Source organism: Astatotilapia calliptera, chromosome 15 (genome assembly GCF_900246225.1).
Source record: "Astatotilapia calliptera chromosome 15, fAstCal1.2, whole genome shotgun sequence".
Lineage (NCBI taxonomy): Eukaryota > Metazoa > Chordata > Actinopteri > Cichliformes > Cichlidae > Astatotilapia > Astatotilapia calliptera.
Genome location: NC_039316.1, coordinates 11,711,796 through 11,728,957, shown reverse-complemented (window position 1 = coordinate 11,728,957; position 17,162 = coordinate 11,711,796). Strand labels below are relative to the sequence as shown.

At 41.7% G+C, this 17,162-nt stretch overlaps 1 protein-coding gene across 2 annotated transcripts in view; it reads left to right on the top strand.

The window, feature by feature from the left end:
* The window catches only part of LOC113037170 (glutamate receptor ionotropic, kainate 2-like), a 69,604-nt gene that overhangs the window by 15,976 nt on the left and 36,466 nt on the right, over positions 1–17,162 (top strand). The window contains exons 2-6 of one of the 2 annotated variants that reach the window (XM_026193931.1): positions 5,790–5,957; positions 6,934–7,191; positions 9,624–9,805; positions 10,740–10,793; positions 12,249–12,422. In XM_026193931.1, coding sequence (XP_026049716.1) covers positions 5,790–5,957; positions 6,934–7,191; positions 9,624–9,805; positions 10,740–10,793; positions 12,249–12,422 — 836 coding nt within the window. Of the gene's footprint in view, positions 1–5,789; positions 5,958–6,933; positions 7,198–9,623; positions 9,806–10,739; positions 10,794–12,248; positions 12,423–17,162 lie in introns of both variants that reach the window. The other variant, XM_026193930.1, reaches the window with a different exon arrangement.

Below are 17,162 nucleotides of genomic sequence, written 5' to 3'. Positions count from 1 at the left end.
AGCAGACAGAAGTCATTTAGGAATTCAGCAATTCAAGGCCTGTGGAAGTGTACTCACAGTTTGGCACAATTAGTACCAAAAGGGGTCCCTGCTTGACAAATTAGCACACAAAATGTCAGCCGGTAGTTTAGCACATCCACAATAAGCCCTTGCAAATTAGCACATACTTTGAGGAGGGAGCTGGCACATTATTATGAATAGAGAGAGCCTAGCAAATTAGCACATCTGTTGCCAGCGCCTGGAATTAATACATGTTATATGATCACTGGTTTCCCACTTGGAGCCGGGTCAGGGATGAGGGCCATGGCACACATTCTAATTGAAGACAGTATGTGCTCATTATAAGAGATTGATGAAATTGATCTTTTTGCAATGGATAAGGTCATTATTACTCTGAGTTCAGCTCAAGTTAGGCATCTTTAAATGCTGCAGGCGGGAGCTATAAATTCTCTCATCAGCCACATTTTCCTTGTACTCAGTGGATTCTTGCATGACAGCTTTGTTTAGTTTCAATCTTCGAAGTGCGTGATTGTGTCTGTTTGCACTTGTATGTTCAAGTGTGTGACTCACTTTGAGTCTTAGCATCCAGCAGTGGCAGGTGACAGTCCAGCCCAGTGTCAAGAGGCTTTAAGGTGACAGGAGTGATTCTATTCTGGAGAAAACAGCAACAAGCCAGACAAGCTAGATAAAAACTGTTGTTCACACACAATAGCTCCTATGGGTTTCATCTTCAGCTTCGAACGGGTTAGCTGATTATAGATTTGTTTTTTATTGATTGGTAGTACTTGTTTTTTTCCCTTATTTTTCATGCTGTATATCATATTCTGTTTTAACTATGCTTGGTACTTTTGCAGCAAATGTGCATTCCTGATTTTGTGCCACCAGTGACGAACGTCGCAGTTATTTTGATTCACCTAAACGTATTGACTTATCAATCTCTGGCAACCCCTCATCATCCAGTCCTTGATTCGGAGTTATATTTAGGAGCTGCTCATTAACAGCCCGTTAATTATCAGGTCGCTGCTGATTCCTTCCTCATTTGTTCCTCAGCTACATTTCACATGTTGCCTGCATCACACTCTAAAGTGCTACTCTTGGGCTCACTAGACACAACCAAAAATGTATTGAGCATCTTTCTAAACACAATATTGTTTTATTTGCTAGTTTTACAGTTTCCTCTGTCTTGCTCTTTCAGTATTAATGCTCATCAAGATAATAAGACCATAAAGGATGTAGTTGCCAAACAATGCATTGGCATGTATAGTCTTGGCTACAAAATGTTTAAACACAGCATGCATGTCTTATCGTGCACACAGACTAAAATAGTGAAGAATGTCACACCTCCAAAAGCAATGAATATTTACAAGAAGTATTTGACAAATAAGCCAACATCCTGCAGTGATCCAAATAGTTATAATTTTTGTACAGACTGCAGAAGATTTTTTGTATGATTGGCTGTCATAACACGAGAGCGCTTCCAGCAGAGTTTGAGCATCCTGTGTGCTGGTCAGATTTTCAGGGATCTTCAGGTCGAGATAGAATTGGCTCTTGTGTGGCATAGGAAGGTCAGTCATCAGCTCTAAGAAGGGGAGCTTCAGATTAATGACCAGGGGCGGCGAATCTCTGCAGGCCTTCATGCATCATGTCCCATTCACCGCCAAACATGTCAGGGTGCGCTCCCACTAGGAATTTCAGGGATATTTATGGAGCGTTTCCATCACTTTTGCCTCCTGCCTGTTGCACTGATCCTCTCTGGCTGAAAGATGGAGGAAGGAAGAAACGGGCCAGCGGGTTAGGGTGTGGTAGATGTTGGGGTGTGGTGGGTGGAGGTCTTGCAGCCAGACTGAAGGCTTTCATGCGCATACCTGGGCCATTTGCCTTAGCAACGCGGTTGCTCGCATGTTGCCATGGCAGCCACCCGACTGCCCACTGCCATCCTGCAGCTGCACTGCTGGTCATTAGTCACAGAGACAGGTCGTACACACTATCACAATGCCCTTCCTCCACCAATCAGCTCCTCACATGCCAAAAGTGCCGGTGCCTCTCAGCCATAGCATAGCTGCATGAGTCGCCATGGCAACATATCTAACTCCCATCTCTCATTGTACAAGAGCATCCTTCAGTAGAGAGAGCTAATTGTGCTAAATGTATTTTCATTCACAGTTTGCAATGCTTCGCAAGTGCTCACAATTCAACAAAGTAATAAAAAAAAAAGTCTTAGCTTTAATCTTTGTTCCAAACAGCATGTGATCAGCAGATAGACTTTACTGAATGTGATTTTCAAGGTTGTCTGTTACTAGTGTTTTTCAAGTATGCCCTTCAGAGATGTACTTTTTCTGTGTACAGAAGTTAATTTAGAACAAACTTAACTTCTGAGAGATATTAAGCCAGTGAGCAAGTTATTGCATGAATTGTAATCCAAAATACACTTCATTAACAGTGATAAAACATTAAAAGGGAGGAAAGTATACAGACACCCTCCCGCATTACGCTTTGGTCTTGACTTTCCGCTCAGTCTTTCTCTCTTTCTTTCAGTGACACACAGGCACACACATATCCAGGCACACTGAAACACTCCGATCAGCGGGCCCTGTTTTCTCGTCAGAGTGATTATCCAGCTCATAACTCACTCAGAGCTTTCATTTGCACCATAATTCAAACCAATCCCAGTGATGGAAGCTCTATAATTCTTACATGCACACACACACGCACACACACAGGCTGATTATCTCAGCTGCAACTCACACACCTGCAGTCACACGGACCACAAAAACAAGAGAAAGGAGAAGATAAATGCAAATATAATAGGTAGAGTGTTATTAGACTTTAAACAAGGTAAATATACATTAACTCGTATGGGTTTTAATGTCACTTATGTCTCTTGAAAGATGCATAACATCTACTTTGGGAAGGAGCACGAGATGGATTAGTCTCTATAATCAATAGTGCAAATGAAAACCAAGGATTCATGTAGCACATTAGATTCAAAGGAGCACTAACGCAAACGATAACCACTGCTATTCCATTTATTAGCATTTTGAAATTTAACTGTAAATATTTTATGTTATCCTCTGCAGACTTTTATTTAATGTTTCTTCTCTGAGTTCTTAAGGTACATGATTTCTATCAAACCAGCATGCCCAAGACATACAGCTTGCCAGGGAAATCAGATGTGCATAACCTAAAGTCCTTATGCTAATTTTCAACAGCCCAGTGGAGCTCAGCCTGCTCCCTCAGGGCTATACTGTAATAATTATCTATTAGGTCAGACTGACATGATTTCTATCATCTTTAATGGTGATTTTTGGGTATTCGCTCCTTTGAAGATTAATGTGTCATTTCAGTAAAATGAAAAGCCATGAATAGCAACATGTTCGCATCACATCGCTGTATAGGAGGAGGATTTACACATGAAAAAATCATTAACTCAGCTCACTGAGTGACACAGTGACGCTCAGAATGTGTGCTTCATTGCCTTCTTAACTTTGTACATATCTCTTATCACAAACTGCAATGCTGGACTGGGCTATATATAAATGAAAATTCCATAAAATAAAGTAAGAACCCCCAATATATGGCTGTACTGTGGTGACAGTGACAAAGCTCCCTTCCCCGGGTTAATGACATCTTCTTTGCCCTCCTGCTCTCATTTTCTATCACTGCCTGCCATGGCCAGATGCTATTTATAGCCGCTATCTGTTACTGTAAAGCCCTCTTTCTTTCTGTACTCTTTCAAAAAATGTGCCACTCTTTCAGTTTTACTTCCCCCTTTGCTCCGTATAATTGAATCAATAAACAGGCTTTAAAGTTTTTCATTTTGGATTCAGTCAAACTGACTCTCTGTCCTCCAAGAGGATGGGATCCATAGAAGGACTCGTGAACTCTGCTCTCGTCTTCTGGAGTGTTTCTCAGAGCTCCTTTCACAACACCCTTTCATCTTTCCCCCCTCATGCATTCTCTTTTAAGTTTGATTTTTGTATAGCCTTCATGGGATTTAGACCACTTTCAAAGGTGTATCAGCTGTTGAAATGTGTTGTCTTCCTATGTTTTTATTTTCATAGCTGAAAGTGGCTGATTAACTCCAAAGCTGTTTCACATTCAAATATTGTTGGTGTGATTTAATATATTAAGAAGAATAATAACTGTATATGTATAGCACTTAAAAAAACAACACACAGTGACAAAGTGCTTTGCAGTTGGGATAAAAACACATTAAAAGCAAGTGTCCATATTTATACATGCAAACACAGAGTAATATGCTACATAATGCTGCATATCAGACCCCCTTTCACGCGGTTTTACCTCATCCTGTTGATGGATGTGTGAAAATTCTCTCTGACCCCAGTTACACCTGAAATTGCATATGTGCTGAGTGGCTGGCTTGTGGATTAGATGATGTGAACACTGATATATTTTCATAAATGTTCCTAAAACCCATTAAAAACAAAACAAAACAGAACATGCAAATTTGGTGCAATTTTTTATACCCAATTCCAGGAAAACATTTTAAAACTTCCTATGATTCAAAGTTCAAAATGATCCTTTTTTATTCTCCTCTTTGGTGCATTCCCTTAGTTTATCCACTTTGTGAATCAAGCTCCTCTTCCTTTAAGCCAGCGTTCCTCGAAATGGCTTGCAAACAGAAGGTTGGGTCAAAGCCAGAGCAACTACTGTAGGGATAGCTGCTCTAATTGACATCCTAAAGATCCAAGACTTGTGTGAGATGGGTGTTTATAGCAGTCTAAGAATGACTTGCATCACCTGTGGGACCATCTACAATTTCAAAAGGATCCCAAAGACAGAAAATAGGAGAAAGCATACCAAGTCCAGTGTAAATACATGCAGATAAATTATGCTTGACATAATCAGAAAACAAGACACATTTGTAGTGGCTCACTTTAAACATTGATATTCTTTGTCTCGGATCCTGAAGTGCATAAATAGACCAGCTGGAGCATTAATTGTCCCTGTTGTGCTCAGAATAACTGACAGTTCTGAAGGATGCTATTTTAAACTGACAACACCTTTCTTTGCAGCAGTAATTATAGTGTCTGGTTATGTAAAAGTTTTTATTTCATCAGTTACAGACACCAAAAAGGTAACAAGATTTGCCAGACAGCAACAGAACCAACCGAGTAAACAGTGAGATATACAGTTAGGTTCATATGTTTTTAATTAGTATTGTTAAAAATGCCCCAATGGCATCTTAATTTCTGATTTGATTGACCTTCTCGTTATCTGTCTTTCTGACTTGCCTCTATTTATACCCACTTTAAATATGTTTCTGATTTCCCCCGTGGCTCTTATTCTCTCGTCTACCTTTTCACTTTAATTTCCCTCTGCTCTTGCCCGGCTTTCTTTGCTCGCATCTCATTTGAGAATCATTTAAATCAATGGGACAACTGGTAGAGTGAACCTTTCTGTCAAGGCTGAGCGAGGGAGTTAAAGAAGGGCAACCACCCCTGAACTCACCTCCCAATGCAACTAATTGCCTATAATTACGCCGACGACTGCCACAGAATGCAAATCAGCAGGGATCCAAATGCCTACTCCGCATTGTAAATCTGTTTCATGTCAGCATGAAACTGAGCTGTGAAAAGCATTGAACACAGCAGCATCAATAATATGAGTACAAATACTTAAAAAATGATGCACTGCTTGAGCTGTAATTGCCTGCATCATATCCATCATTTACTTGAAGGTTTCTTGTGTTAAGGAATCTATGGCAATTATAGGAGGCTGGACTCGCCATTCAAACCTCTTGTTCTCTCCTGCTTTTTATCCCTCAGGAGGAATATTTGAATCCATTGAGAGCGGCCCCTCGGGAGCAGAGGAACTAGCCTTTAAATTTGCCTTGAACACAATCAACAGGAACCGCACATTGCTCCCCAACACCACGCTGACCTATGACATCCAGAGAATAAACATCTTTGACAGCTTTGAGGCTTCCCGGAAAGGTGAGTCAAGAGGAATGGAAAGGACGTTTAGCTGAATCTCACTGTGAGTGCTTTTTGTTCTTACATGAATTAGTATTTTACAGGTAGCCATTCAGACAAACGCTGCACACTCTACTTTCCTATTTGAGTGTCAAATCGATTCATGTTTTATCAGTTAAAAGGATAAAAGTAATGTCCATGTATAGCTTGTATTTTTATGCTGTAAAGCCCATGTGTAATGCATTAACCTTTTGTAAAGGAAACCTAAAACCTGCCCTGTTGGTCGCTGATGATGGACAAGCATTTGTGTTCATGGTGTCTGAAATCTCAATTTACTGCTCACAGTAAAGAAGATTATTGCATCATTATTATTATTATGAACGTGTAAACCGGGCAGTGATTCGAGATAAAACCACAGAGTACATCGTAGAATATTTTCTGTTATTCGCCCCATCTAACCACTAATGCAGTTTACATCCACAAACGACTTGACATTTATTTGTTAAAATGGGCTACTAATTGACAGAGTTTAAAGAGAGTTGAGCTAACGAAGGGGAGAAAAATGACCAAAGATACCTTGTGAAGTCCTCACAGTTGCGAGGCTTATTAATTTGCTATTTTTTTCCCCAAGTGTTCCCATCTTTTTTTTTCCCCCTCTCTTTGTTTGCCCACATCAATCACAACCACAGTGGAACAGTGTGAAAGATGTTCTCCTTCCTACTCAAACAGAGGTCCAGCTTGTATAAACAACGCTCCGAACCGCTAGCGGCTATAAAAGAAAATTCCACAGTCGGAATTAAGATTATCCGCTGGGCTGAGGAAATTATTAAGCACCGGTTCTGTTTATGTTTTGGTTGCTTCAGGTGACGTGGACAAAAAAAAGAAAAAAATTGAGCAGAGAATATGAGATATAGTGAAACTTAAAAGCATAACCGAAACATGAAACTAACTGTCTTTTTGTTTTCTTTTGTTTTATTTTTCCTTGCTACCCCGTCAGCATGTGACCAGCTTTCCTTAGGTGTGGCGGCCATTTTTGGCCCCTCACACAGCTCGTCAGCTAACGCGGTCCAGTCCATCTGCAATGCTTTGGGAGTGCCCCACATCCAGACCAAGTGGAAGCATCAGGTGTCAGACAACAGGGACTCGTACTATGTCAGCCTATACCCTGACTTCTCCTCCCTTAGCAGAGCCATTCTCGACCTGGTGCACTTCTTCAAGTGGAGAACAGTCACCGTGGTCTATGACGACAGCACAGGTACAGGTACAGTCGGTGTCTGTCTTCATTTTCCACTGGTGCGTGTTTTGTGTGATGATGGATGTGACAATTCTTAAAACCAACCAAAAAACAATGTCCAGTAAGAAAGAAGTACCAGGTGATCTACAAAAAGCAGCAGTGCTGCTCAGAGTTCAGAGAGTGCTTTGTAACCTGTCAAGTTAATTCAGAAATCAATAGCTTACTGTTCTGCCTTAGTCCTCCAGGTGCTGCCCATGTCAGTCTTCCAGGAGAGTGAGCAGCAGCACAGAAAAAAAACGAGAACCACATTACCCAGAATGACCCTGTGTCTCTTCAGATTAATGCAATGCAGAATTGTAGTATGTGGGCGCTGACAACAGCCATTAATAACACACAGAGACACTTGATCTCTGAGGGTGGCAATCAAATGAGTCTCTGAGCCATTTTGTCTATCCTGTGACTTTGCGGAGTGCCTCGTAACGTGCTTTTTAAAAGGCGAGTCGTATTTTAGCTGGAGTACAGTGAGAGTTTTACAAGGTAAAGTATAATCACTCTAGAGAAGATAACAATATTCAAATGCGTATTCACAAGTTATGAGCTTTTTGGCATGACGTGGTTGACAAGTAAATGTAAGTAAATTACAGAGCAGAGAGGAGGATTAAATTTTCAGGTTGCCTAATGAATTCAATTTCTTCTCTCCACCAGTCTATATAGTCTTGTAGTTGACATCCTATGCAGCGCCTCTAAATAGATACGAGAGCCCTTTTGTTCCTTTTGAAAGCATCACCTTTACAGCCATTTGACTTCTTCAAGTGTCTCTTCTTCCACATCTGTGATATATTGTAAATAGCCAATCCTGCAGCGTTCTAGCACTCATACATTAACCTCAGCTGATATCCCATTGGCTCGTCCCGCTTGCCACATTATTTTGACTCATCTCCTTGACCTCCCCTCTCTTCCTACCTTGGAGCTCAGTATGTTAACACCCTCACTCTCCTGCAAACTGTCCCGGAGAGATGCCAAACGGGGTGATCTCTCACCTCTCTCTGCATCAGATAGGAGCTGCTTGGGCCTCCTCTGTGGTACGTATAGGCTGTAACGCACCTGACGCCCTGAAAAGTGTGACAGCTGCACAGCCATGTTGTTTACCCCCTCCGTTTCCACCCGGTCTCAGGCTGTAATCACACAGCTTCATGCTCCAGAGCCCCGCGCTGCTGATTGGAGCCTATCTGACGGCTGACAGGAAAAACTATCAGAGGGGATAAAATATTCACACACAGCCGTTAGAAGATCCAGGGGGAAAGTCTGAAGGAATTAGCCAGAGCCCACAAACATCTACAATGACAGTGTTTCCCAAACGTTGAGCTCCCTTGACAGATTTTTTTTCCTAGCTTAACACCTCCCAAAGTGTCAGTTCGAACAAAAACAGGGAGACGCAGACATGCCCTAGAGTAGGGATCTATTGGGATTACCTGAGGAAAGCTGTATAGGTTCAGTATTCCTCCCTACAATAGTACTTTTCAAGGCGAGACCTGCATGTTCCTATTTCACACCAATCTTTCTATAGGCCTCAGGGAGACCCAGCCCCACTCACAGTAAGACCATTAAACTGCTCACACAGCACTTCATTTCAAAATAAAAAATAGGCTGAGCTATCTTAAAGTGGTTGAAAAAAAAAATCCTATCTCTCTCCAGTTCCCTCTCAAACTATCCTTGCTGCTCCATCCATTTTTATACCCATGACAAGTAATCATCTCTCCCATCAATCCAGCCTCTTTCATCCCTGGACTCTGAAGTTCTTTACTGAGGGAGAAACTCATTGTAATCTCATCACAGTATCTCCCGGAGAGCTTTCTACCTGAGCGTGTGGTCGAGAAATGAAAGGTGAAGATTGTAGCTCAATGTGTGACGAAGGCGCCGGGCTCCCTGGGGGCAAGTACAAGCTGGGCAAACAGAGCCTCTCTCATCAGAACACGTCTGAAGTGTATGTGAGAGAGGCAGAAGAGGCAGGATTGACCACGGCTTTCCATCTGGATAAAAATTGAACCTATTCCGCGCTATTCTATGGTATCATGGAAGACAAGAGCAAATCACCATTTGGGAAGCTTCTTTCAGGATGGGACTTTCTGTAGGAGGTTGCAAAATGAGGCGCTCTCTGTATTGTGGTTTTTGTTATGAAAGAGTGCAATGTGCTGGCTTGGTGTAACATTCTCTTGATAAGTCTGTAGCTGTCTGTTTGCTTGCCAAGCATGAGTAGGAGGATCAATAGACTGCGGATTAGGAAGACATGCATATGAGCATATTTTTTCTGCTGAGAATACATGACTCCAATTGGTCTTCGTGGCCTCCTTAGAATCAGAGTTACTTCAAAATGGTGGCACATCAAACACACCATATTGCTGCATCTTTAAAATGGTCCTTTCACACTATATATGTATCCTCTTTGTCTGCAGGTCTCATTCGACTGCAGGAGCTGATCAAGGCACCTTCACGATACAACATTCGTTTGAAGATCCGACAGCTGCCCACAGAGACCAAGGACGCCAAGCCACTTCTGAAGGAGATGAAGAAGGCAAAGGAGTTCCATGTCATATTTGATTGTGGACATGAGATGGCTGCCTGGATCCTGAAACAGGTATCAACTCACCTTAATGAGCCCTGATACTCTCTTAGACTCACGGATGTCTGCAGCATTTGTGAACAGCATAAGTAATTTTATCACACTGTTTCCTGAATTTAGTTAAAAGTAAGTTAGCTACTGTATAAAATTTACATAATTTCCCCTTAAAGAAATTTTCACATGTTACTGAGTACCCAGACTCATATATATACACATATATGTGTGCTAAATAATCAACATAAGTCCATTCGTGATCCCTATCTTATTCTTTCTCTCTTTAAGAACTGCTGCAGATCTGTACATCTTTAATCCTTGTGTGTTAGATATCTACTCGTGGCCCGTCATAATGGATGCTTTCCATTGTACATATTTTTTTTCTTTTAAATTATAAAGTCTAATTCTGCTCACAGGCATGTTCAATTCATTTAGCAGAGGCGCATTATTAATGAGAACCGTGGGGGTTGTTGTTGAGCTCAAGTCTTCTCACAAGCATATTGCACAGTTGGAGTTCTCTCTATAGCTGTGTGTCAAAACTAATGATTCTTTATTGTGGCGCATATTTTGTTTGTTATTTATCGTTGCATGCACAATGCAGTGCCGAGCCCGCATGGACTTAGGATATAATGTACAACGTATTGGGAGAAACGTGAGCAATGTGGACGCATAGACTGATTTTTTCAAGCAAAATTACTGTCAGTGTCATGATACCGTCTCCGCTCTGAGTGTAATAATAACCGAATAAGTCTGTTCATCAGTCATCAGGACAATTAAAAATGCCTTGGCAGGCCCCCGCTTTCACATTTTTTCCAGTCTCAGGTGCCTTTCTGACAGGTGTCAGGGTGGCAATATGTATTAAATAACAGGTCAATTAGTAATTCTAATACCACAATTCATTAAGCTATTTGTAATTGACTTTTAGTTACTGCTTGCTTTTTATTTCTCCCTGTAGGCCCTGGCAATGGGTATGATGACGGAGTACTATCATTATATATTTACAACCCTGGTGAGTACCCTGGGACTTTTTTGTTGTTGACAAGATGTGATGATAGACTGTGTTTTGTTACTTTTTTTCTTTTTGCACAGCCCCGTCCACTTGATAACATGCTGTTTGGAGATATTTCGTCTTCTGAGCCTATTGTAGTGCAAACATTAATCTGTTTTTTTTTTTCCTTGTTGCAATGAAAAATTACCTGTCACTTTTTCATTTCTGAGAATACAATTTAATACCGCTAACCGAGAACTAGTCAAAGAAAAACATCCCATTATTTTCATTTTATGTGAGGCGTTTTGAACCCGAAGTGCAAGTTGACTTTGCGATCACAGAAACCGATGCCCTTGAAAGGCTGAGTCATTGTTATGCAGTCTATTATAAATATACCCTTTGCATTCCACTGCGTCTGCTGAGAAAGTTTAACTTGAATTTATTTTCTAAATTCTGAACAACCTTCTCACCTCACCTGGCTGACCACTACCCAGAGTTTAGGAAACAAAAGCAGTTGGAGGTATTTTATTCTCACTCCAGCAGCGATTGAAGTTTGCTAAATTTCTTTGATCTAGCCACTACAAAGATTGCTTCTCACACTCCAGATGAAAAGCAGCACATCTTCACTGAGCCCAGAGAACAGAAGACTGAGAGCTTAGATAATAGCCCTGAGCAGATGAGACTGTCACCCATTTGGTCCATTATAGCTCTAACAAACAAATAGCCCGCTGTGTTGTTTGGAACACAGTTGGAAAGGGTGAAGAAAAGGTTAGAGAAAACTGACCTGAAAAGACATTTACCATTGCAGAGGACATGTAACTATCCCTAGTGCATCCACATACAGTAAGAACCTGACTAGATGAAAGGGGAGTGAGTGACAGCAGGTATGTCATTGGGAAAGGGAAGAGAATAGTGATTATAGGCCTCTTTCGGTGGCATGCTGTTTCTTGCCGGGATGGAAGCATGCCTACTTTAACATCAGTCAGTGTTTGGCAGAATTGGAAGCCAGTGTGCTGGCCCGAGATGCTGCACACTGGTACCAAGCCATTCATGCTGCTCTCGGAATAGGACAGCAAACATTGACCACGGCAGCCCCATTCTGCGTCCATCACCCGCAGTTTCTCTGTCAACTGTGTTGTTGCATCCCAGAGACATCTGCCTGGTGAGATGCCAGACATGCTGCATGCGGGACAATTGGGTCGTCCTTTTCCGTCCACATGATAGATGGCAGTCCACCAAAAGCATGCCGGTAACCTTGAAAGGCTTGCCTTTATCAAGGCTACTGTCTCAGCGTAAGATGAAATAGCTCCTGAAATCCCTTCAACTGCACCCTTTTGCGCTCCCTCATTTGGCAGTGGCTGCCGCTCAAACGTCGACTTGTAATTATGAAAATGAGCGATGTATAGCAGTGGAGGAGGGAAGATGAGGAAATCATGATTTTTTTTTTCAGTTACATTTTGATCTTTGTGCCTCTAGGACCTTTTCGCCCTTAACATGGAACCATATCGCTACAGTGGAGTCAACATGACCGGTTTCCGCATACTCAACACAGAAAACTCTCAGGTGTCGTCGATCATCGAGAAGTGGTCAATGGAGAGATTACAAGCCCCACCCAAGCCAGACTCGGGCCTGCTGGATGGATTCATGACGGTAGGCCCAAACCTTTTTATCTAAGATGTGTACATCTTACTGTCCACATAAAAATAAAAACTGCCCAAATAATTTGGATGCCATACATAAAGTTTTTTGTTGGTTTTTTTTGATTGATGAAACAAAATGAGTGTTTTGAAATAGAGCGTAGCTGTGGAGGAAAAGAACTGTAACTGAGTACCAGTTGTCAATCACAAACTCAATTGTGAGGGGCTCCTGGGGTGGGTACCGCGTGGAGCTTTTGAGTTGGTGCTCCTGGGTCTAAATGCTCCGTAATGAGCTGGTGTGAATGGTAATAGCCGTTTATCTGCCCTCCTGCCTCTCACAACTCTCCTCTGGGAGCGTGGCCAAAATATGACAATCTGTCAGTGTTCATGCAGAGAGAGGGAGCAAATTGGATGGAAATTATGGCCCTGGTTTTTTAGGATGGCATCCAAAAAAGCATGGGATAAGGTGATTTGAAAGTGAAAACGGGAATGGAGCTCGTCATGGACATTCAAGGTCCCTTTCTGGGTCTGTTGTTGTAAACAGTCAATTTACTCCACCTCCCTCACAACACCTTCCTTTGAGACAAACACCTTTTTTTTTCTTCTTTTAGCCTGCCTCTCTTTGTTCTTGGCAGACTTAAGATATGGTTTCTAAAATCTGTGCAATGAAAGAAGAATCTTTTCATTAGAGACTTTAAAGACAAGCCTTTGAATTAGCCACAGTGCATGGTGTCTATTCATATCAATCACAGCCTTAATTCAAGCTTACACATGATCAAATATGAACACACACAGTTTGTGATGAATTTAAATGTGTGGGGTTTTTTTATGTATCTACATATATTACAGCCTAAGTTGTGTCAGAAACATTCAGCATGCACGGCTTTAAAACAGAAATGTAATATTCTATTTCCCTCAAGCATCGGCATGATGCACTTGATTTTTTTTTTTTTGTTTTTTTACATCAATGGAAATTAATTGATTTCAGTGGAGATGGCTGAAGTGATTAATTAGCATTGCATGAATCATTTTGTCAGATTCTATCCTATGTATTGACGTATCTCATTGGATTAGAATCACTGGGCTGAATAATAAATAATGCATCCAATAGCATGCTTGACGGAGTGCATGCTAGTCTTGGGTATTTTCGTTTCACCTTAAGACAGGTCTTTGTAATGAGCGAATGCAGAGAGTGCAGCCTGAATGTACAAACACTGCCATTTTGATGTTATATTAAATACATAATGGAGAAACGGTTTTGCTGCTCATATAAAATGATTCTGTACTTAGACGGAATATGAACGCGTTTTAAATAACAATCTGCTTTTCCGTAACGCAAATACAATTCTTTTTTTCTTTTTTTTAAGTCATTCCATAGATTTTCCTGATACTTCAGCTATACCGCCTCGGGTTAAAGGTGACACCTATAAGGGTGTCATTAAATAAAGCGGTAGAGTGCTGCAGCGGCCAGCGTGTGACCTTCCACCCCCGACCTTGCCTCTAGCCTTTTATTTCTCCTCTCTGGTGCCGTGTTCCTTTTCTGTGCAGTACAGAAGCCTTGCTGGGCTCTGGGCTTGTTTGTGCTCGGTGACCAGGCAACAGTTGTGTAGAGATGGTTACCAGGACAACGCCATCTGTGTCACCTTGTGATTGACTGAGATGAGAGGAGGTAGGGAAGGGGAGGGGTGAGGTGAAATGGGTTGCGGCAAAAGGGGGTGGTGGGGGGGGGGGTTGATGAGGAGGAGGGGCGAGAGAAGATTGGACAGGAAAGATGGGGGAGAGGGTGTTACAAATATTGAGAGGTGCATCTGATGTTTGCTTACGCCACTAGCCCGGTGTTGCAGGGTAGTGAATAATCACACAGACACTTGGTGCTTTGGGTGAGGCCAAGTGTCTGAGGAAAGGACGCATAATGAGAAGCCCTTCCTCAGACTAGGCAAGCTCGAAGCCGCAGACACACTGAGCCCCTGCCTCCTAACCCTGTTTGGCAGAGGTATCTCTGACATGGAAGGACACATAATCAAAGTAGCAGGGCTAATTAGTCCAGTTATTTTTGCGTGCGTGTGTGCGTGCGCTGTTGATCTTGCTTGTTTGTGTTGACTCTTTGACAATATCCCCCAAGTAAAGTGAAGCTCAAGTTGTTTTAACCCTGCGTCGTGAGGTGAATTTACAGCAACTAAAGACCCGCAGCCCGTGTACTGAGAAATGCACCCAGCAGATTTATTAGATATCTCGTGTCTAATCTGATTATTATTTTGTCCCATCTGTTTCTAATTATTGCCTTCAGCTAATGAGATATTTGCTTTTAATGCTTTGTTTTAATTTGAATTATTTTAAATCCCCGATCGCTGAGCTAAGTATATACCAGGATTTAACTAAGGAGAAGGAAAAGAGGGAAAAAAAAAGATCTTCCCAGTTGTACGCCTCGCTGAGGTTTTAGGCCTGGATATTTTCTGCATCTCCACCATTTCATTTATGTCTGCATTTCATTGAGCTATAATTACCACCACAGAGAGCTGGATGTTCTCCAGTGTCATCAAAACAATTGAAAATTCTGGTGTAATAGCTCATAATTATCACTCTCTTATTAGTAGAGAGCAGTTGTTTGGATAATATGTTGGCTATGACATGGGTGTTGCTGCTCCTTTCGATCACATGGGACAAAAATAAGACACATGGGTGAAATTAATTGAAAACAACAAACACTACACAGAAATGCTCCTCAACAAAGGCCACTGTAACCATTATAATAATAATAATAATAAGGATAAAGGTGTTAGAGTTAGATTTGTAATTAATATGCACAGAGTTGTTGGATAGCTACCTTTTAGGTAGGTAGTACACAAGAAAGTGCTAAATCTTTGGAAATCCTGAAGCTGTTCATATTTAACAGTGTATATGGTGATCATTTTTAGCTATTCAGTGTAATTGCATTGCATTACTGCTTTGATGTGTAATTGTTAGTGGCAGCCTGGTGTTCCCCCGTGGGATAAAAATTACACGCCTAACAGAAAACGTTACATGCATATACCGGGTCCCATTTGCCAGATTTGCAACTTGCAAGCTGTGATTTGCAATATGAGATGATCTCCTGCATCCTAATTTTAACACATTTCATTAGGCTAAACAAACGGCTCGCACGTCGTGCCTGAGCATGTGAGAGCCCTTTAGCACTCGCACATGTACTAGTGAGTAAAATTGACTTGTGAAACGCGGCGCTGCCAAGTGCACACACCAGTTGTTTTTGTAACACGTGCCTCTGGATGCTATTCTGAAAAGCAAATCTGGAGCACGCATGCGTTTAAACAATGCGAAATGCAACATTTAATCGTTTTCTTCATTAGACTTCTCTCTTAATGCCGCATGACACGATGAATCCTCTGTGCCCCAGTTCCAGTCGAGACGTGTTTGCTTTCTCCGGTGGTTAACGCGTTTAAACGAAATAATTGCATGCGTATTATTGGAATGATCTCGTCATTACCACCAGTAACTACCAGATCAACAACGACTCAAATTCTATCAGCGGATTTAAATGCAGTGTTTGTGTGTGTCACAGATTGTGCCTTTTAAAATAATTTGTGATAAGTATACTTCATTTCTGTTTGGGTTCAAATTAGGGATAATGGGAGCAGAAAATGAATTAGGAAGAGAAAGAGGAGGAAGCAGTTTTGCCCAGAAATGGTGCACAGGGGGTAAAGAGCAGCAGGGAGAGAGATGAGAACAGATACCTAGCTGCATTAACGAGCACTGCTGGGAGTAAAGTGGGAGACACCCACACAGCGAGAGCAGAATGAAGGAGCTTGCTAGGTGGCTGCTACATGCCATTAACAATGGGTTTACCATGGATGTTTACATTTAAATGTGTGTTTGTGGCGCACAGCATGTATGTTCGAAACACCTACAGGAGGATTCGGTTGCCTGTTCCAAGAGGGGAGGACTTGGCTCAGATTTGGCATCACTACTGGGTTTGATACAGAGCATGACTGCCTGGAAACTGACAATAGGAAGACAATATTGACACACGAATCCCTCTCCCAGTGAGCTTCATTCATACAATATTCCAGCCAAATGAAGGTCCTTGGTGTGGGTGTTGAGCCAAATGTGGTGCTCCCCAGTGAGAATACTATTGAATGCATACTGTAATTTTGCTTGATATGAGTCACACACAAAAAAAACTTGCTTGAAATTAAACTGAGCAGTTGAGGGAATCCTTTTATTTGTTCAAACTGACTTCTACCCCACAGCTGAAAGTTCAGCAGTAGCATAAATATTCACATATTTGTTTCATCATTTATTATTTAGTGGGATTTTTTTTAGAATTCTGTTTTGTACAGAATTCAGCTGATACATATTATTTTGAAATGTAAAATATCTCCTTCTTACCATCTCTGATAACAGCATTAATAGATTTTCTCAAACCTCCTCCAGTATCAGTCATTTTCTAATCAGTCGTCATTACAACCTGGTCTGCTTTATATCGACAAACCGCTTTTCTTTGCGCGGAATCACAAGGCGCTTAGTTATTGTATTTGATATAGTACAGACAGAGCTAGCAGAACAAACGCCACATAGGTTCGCAGGTTGGTTGCGTCCATTAGAGCAATGTGATCCCCCTTCCTCTGATCCCGGTTGGCAGAGGAGAGAGCCTTTTAAAGACAGCGACTGTGGAGAGCAGACACTCGATGCCCTGTGCCGGGCACCACCAGCTGGGCTTGGCACAGTATCAACATTATTAGCACCAGTGCTCCCTTGG